General features: G+C 48.9%; 1 protein-coding gene across 1 annotated transcript in view; it reads left to right on the top strand.

The window, feature by feature from the left end:
- ptprt (protein tyrosine phosphatase receptor type T) overlaps positions 1 to 5,000 on the top strand; it is a 515,405-nt gene that overhangs the window by 498,325 nt on the left and 12,080 nt on the right. Inside the window, exons 33-34 of the mRNA XM_063214792.1 lie at positions 19 to 150; positions 2,748 to 2,873. Of these exons, the coding sequence (XP_063070862.1) occupies positions 19 to 150; positions 2,748 to 2,873 (258 nt within the window). The remainder of the gene's footprint in view (positions 1 to 18; positions 151 to 2,747; positions 2,874 to 5,000) is intronic.

Raw genomic sequence — 5,000 nt, forward strand, 5'->3', positions numbered from 1 at the left:
TCTTGGTGTGTCCTGCAGAGCCATAAGCAGCCGGCGGCCTTCATCGTGACGCAGCACCCGCTGCCCAACACCGTGGCCGACTTCTGGAGGCTGGTGTTCGACTACAACTGCTCCTCCATCGTCATGCTCAACGAGATGGACGCCGCACAGGTACTGTAATAAGGGCTTCGGGGCAGGCCAGGGGAGGGGTGTGTGTGTGTGTGTGTGTGTGTGTGTGTGTGTGTGTGTGTGTGTGTGTGTGTGTGTGTGTGTGTGTGTTGTGTGTGTGTGTGTGTGTGTGTGTGTGTGTGAGGGAGGGAGGGAGGGAGGGAGGGAGGCAGGTGTGACAACGAGATGGACGCCGCACAGGTACTGCATAATAGGCTTCAGGGCAGGCCAGGGGTGTGTGTGTGTGTGTGTGTGGGTGTGGGTGTGGGTGTGTGTGTGTGTGGAAGGGAGGCAGGTGTGACAACGAGATGGACGCCGCGCAGGTACTGTAGCCTATCACGGGCCTCAGGACTGGGCAAGATTCGCGTCATGGCTGCATCACCACCTAGGTGTGCATTATTTTTCCTGTTATATGCAGTGGTCGAGTTGTAAAATCAAAGCAGGGGGGATCGTTGGAGATGGATTCTAACTATTGGGGGTTCGGGGGTTTCTCCCCCAGAGAAAATTTTGAAAATGTAGTCGTTAAAAGTGCAATTTTAACACAATATGTGAAGAAAGGAGGCCTGTTTTAGAGGGAATGATTTTTGACCATTTTCTTTGAGGGGGGAATGGCATCCCCCCTCATCCCCCTACAACCCCCCTACATCCCCCTGGTTATACGCACACCGTGTCCTCAATTATCCCTTACGTACCTTAGGGTTGTGGGGTAGGGGTTACGTATGTAAATACATAATACTACATGTTGATACATGTAGATACACTAAAGAAGAAGCATTAAAACAAAGTATTTCAGAGTAATTGGTTGTGGAGGACGTTTCACTGTTCTGTTCTCTGCTTCTCTGAAAGAGATAACCGTAACAGTTCCCCACCGCATTATTGCACAGTCAAGAGGTGAGGCTGTGATTGGTTCATATTCAAGAGGTGAGGCTGTGATTGGTTCATATTCATAAATTACCTCTAGAGTTATCGCAGGAGGTTGAGTGCTTCATCCTGGAAATCAATTTGTAGCGACTTGAGAAGCTACACTTATAATGAAAGAAGGCGCAAGATAACGCGGAAGGCTATTATTTGAAAGTAGTATAATTCAATGTGAACTTTTAAAGCTACCCACCCGCAGATAACAAAGGAGTCATAAATCAGGATTATGCATGTATGCCATAATGTAGCACCACCAGAGCTAAACTGCACTCCAAAATGCATGGTTTGTACTTTTGCAATAAAACATTGCAATCCTGAACTTTTATGCACAGATGCACTACAAAGGCTAAAGTTATCTCTTTTGCAGTTTGTCGCGTTTGCATTTTTTATTTTTAATTCAGGAGTCTCATTCATTAATCAGAGGTTCATATCTCTTGCAGTTTAATGCACACGTTTCACTGCTCTGCTCTGCACACCAGGCACAGCATTGGCATTCTATCAGCGAGTCTGGAATATATATACAGTATATACATTAGCGCAGAGCAGGATTGGCCATCTGGCATAGCGGGCATATCCCGGTGGGCCCCACACCCTCATGGGCCCCTATTTTCCAAAATGTAAATTTGTATTAAAAAAATAAAACAAAAAATAAAAATAAAAAATTCTGAAAATAGGGGCCCACAAGGCCTATTGCATTGCCCACTGGTGAGTCAGTTCTGCGCTGCTAATGATGAGGGGCCTCTTTCATTCAAAGGTGCCCGGGCCCTATTTGTCTCCCAGTCCAGGCCTGCATTAGCCCATATACGACACGCTGTATAGTGACAGTGTTAGCGGGAGTCATCATGTGATTAACAGATTCACATTACAAGAAAGTTTTGTTGAAGCCGTTACAGTAGCTACACCTTATGAGACAAATTGAAAATTAAAGTGCTCTATACTGTATGTCATACTTATGAATTTGCAGCTATGAATAATACAATAAGTAGCCTCTTTGCTCAGAGGGGTCCGCCGGCATGCCGGTTCACTCTTTGCTGAAAAGACTCAACTGCATCATCATGTAAAATGTATCTATGACGAAAATCAATATGTGATCAACATTGATCAATTCAGTCTGTCTCTTCTTACCTCTCCCTCCCTCCATCTCTCTCTCCCTCCCTCCCTCCTTCCCTCTCTCTCCTTCCCTCTCCCTCCCTCTCTCCTTCACTCCCTCCCTCCTTCTCTCTCCCCTTCCCTCTCTCTCTCCTTCCCTCTTTCTCCTTCCCTCTCTCTCTCCTTCCCTCTCTCTCCCTCCCTCTCTCTCTCCTTCCCTCTCTCTCCCTCCCTCTCTCCTTCCCTCTCTCTCTCCCTCCCTCCCTTCCTCTCTCTCTCCTTCTCTCCCTCTCTCTCTCCTTTTCTCCCTCCTTCTCTCTCTCCTTCTCTCCCTCCCTCTCTCCTTCACTCCCTCCCTCCTTCTCTCTCCCCTTCCCTCTCTCTCTCCTTCCCTCTTTCTCCTTCCCTCTCTCTCTCCTTCTCTCCCTCCCTCCCTCCCTACTTCTCTCTCTCCTTCCCTCTTTCTCCTTCCCTCTCTCTCTCCTTCCCTCTCTCTCCCTCCCTCTCCCCCTCCCTCTCTCCTCTCCCCCCCCCTCTCCCTCCCCCCCCTCTCCTCCCTCTCTCCTCTCCTCCCTCCTCTTCTCCCTCTTCAGCTCTGCATGCAGTACTGGCCAGAGAAGAGCTCCTGTTGCTATGGCCCCATCCAGGTGGAGTTCATCTCGGCCGACATCGACGAGGACATCATCAACCGCATCTTCAGGATCTGCAACATGGCGCGGGTACTTCGACATACATTATTAGCAACACAGGCACACACACACCCCCGCTCAGTCTCTGTCTCTGTCTCTCTCTCTGTCTCTCTATGTCTCTCTGTGTCTCTCTGTCTCGCTCTCTGTGTCTCTGTCTCTGTCTCTCTTTCTCTCGTCTCTCTCTCTCTCTCTCTCTCTCTCTCTGTCTGTCTGTCTGACTCTCTGTCTCTATCTGTCTGTCTCTATCTCTGTCTCTCTCTCTCTCTCTCTGTCTGTCCCTGTGTCTGTCTCTGTCTCTGTCTCTCTCTCTGTCTCTCTCTCGCTCTCTGTGTCTCTGTCTCTGTCTCTGTCTCTCTTTCTCTCGTCTCTCTCGCTCTCTGTGTCTCTGTCTCTGTCTCTGTCTCTCTTTCTCTCGTCTCTCTCTCTCTCTCTCCATCTACATCTCTCTCTCCCCTCTCCCCTCTCTCTCCCTCTCTCTCTCTCTCTCGTTCTCCTTCTTCACGGCCGGGTGGAATTGAATATTGCCAGTGAGCGGCGGGGCCGGGCTGGGTGTCCATTGATTGGCCTGTCACTCGCCCACTTTATCGTCCAATGGTCCATGATGGGGACACAGAGACAGGCCCCATTTCCCATTTCCAAGCAAACTGTAGTATATGAAGAGCTCTTTTCCAAAACGCTATATCCACCATTTTTGACTTTCTGCATTTTAATATTGGAATTGACTGTTTAGAAGTCCTATCCTCTATGTGTGAATTCTTGCCATTCAAATGTTTTGAGAACATACTTTTAAACCTCTTTAAAAAAAGTAAAACAATTCTTTAATAAAATTTTGCAATGCAATTCAATGGAATGCCCAATACAAAATGCCAATTTCCCAATATTCTATAAAATGGATATATTGCATTTTGGAAAAGAGCTTGTCATATTATGCAACCTCTTCTTTTTACTCTGATCCAATAAGATACCCCCCAGAAACTTCCTATCTCATTTTCTAATGGAGGGGCGGTAGAAGAAAGTGTGTGTGTGTGTGTGTGTGTGTGTGTGTGTGTGTGTGTGTGTGTGTGTGTGTGTGTGTGTGTGTGTGTGTGTGTGTGTGTGTGTGTGTGTGTGTGTGTGTGTGTGTGTGTGTGTGTGTGTGTATGTGTATCTGCTGTAGCTCTTCAAGGCATCATTAAATGGAAATTGTGTGTGTGTGTGTGTGTGTGTGTGTGTGTGTGTGTGTGTGTGTGTGTGTGTGTGTGTGTGTGTGTGTGTGTGTGTGTGTGTGTGTGTGTGTGTGTGTGTGGTGTGTGTGTGTGTGTGTGTGTGTGTGTGTGTGTGTGTGTGTGTGTGTGTGTGTGTGTGTGTGTGTGTGTGTGTGTGTGTGTGTGTGTGTGTGTGTATGTAGAGGGGAGATACTACGCTTCAGTGGAGTTTCCCCATTCGGCACAGTTGGTGCGTGGTTAAGCAGAAAGGATGTAATGCAAGGTGACAGGTTCCTCATCGTGTGAGGCTGACGCCGCGGTGGACGGGCGGGCACGCTGCATCAGGCTCCATTGAGTGAGCGGCTTTGCAGCAAATTGTTGATTTGTGTTTTATTTACAGGGTGGCGCCTGGCTGGCTGGCTGGCTCTGTTTCTCTCCCCTCCTCCTCCTCACCTCCTCCTCCTCCTCCTCCTCCTCCTCCTCCCCCTCCTCACCTCCTCCTCCTCCTCCTCCTCCTCCTCACCTCCTGTTCCTCCTCCTCCTCCTCCCCTCCTCCTCCTCTCGTCTTGTGTCATCATTTCTTCCTCTCCTCCTCCTCCTCCTCCTGTCCCTTCATCTTCCTGTCTTCTCCACCCCTCTTCTTTCTCATCTCCTCTCCTCTCCTCTTCTCTCCTCTCCTCTCCTCTCTTCTCCTCTCTCCTGCTCTCCTCTCCTCTCTTCTCCTCTCTCCTCTCCTCTCTTCTCCTCTCTCCTGCTCTCCTCTCCTCTCTTCTCCTCTCTCCTCTCCTCTCTTCTCCTCTCTCCTGCTCTCCTCTCCTCTCCTCTCCTCTCCTCCATCTTCCTGTCTTCTCCACCCCTCTTCTTTCTCATCCTCCCCTTTTTTCTGTTGAATTTTTCTTTTCATCACTCCATTCTTCTCCTTTCCTCTCCTCTCCTCTGCTTTCCTCTTCTCTTCTCTCCTCCTCTCCACCCT

The sequence above is a fragment of the Engraulis encrasicolus genome, chromosome 14, assembly GCF_034702125.1.
Source record: "Engraulis encrasicolus isolate BLACKSEA-1 chromosome 14, IST_EnEncr_1.0, whole genome shotgun sequence".
NCBI classification, from domain to species: domain Eukaryota; kingdom Metazoa; phylum Chordata; class Actinopteri; order Clupeiformes; family Engraulidae; genus Engraulis; species Engraulis encrasicolus.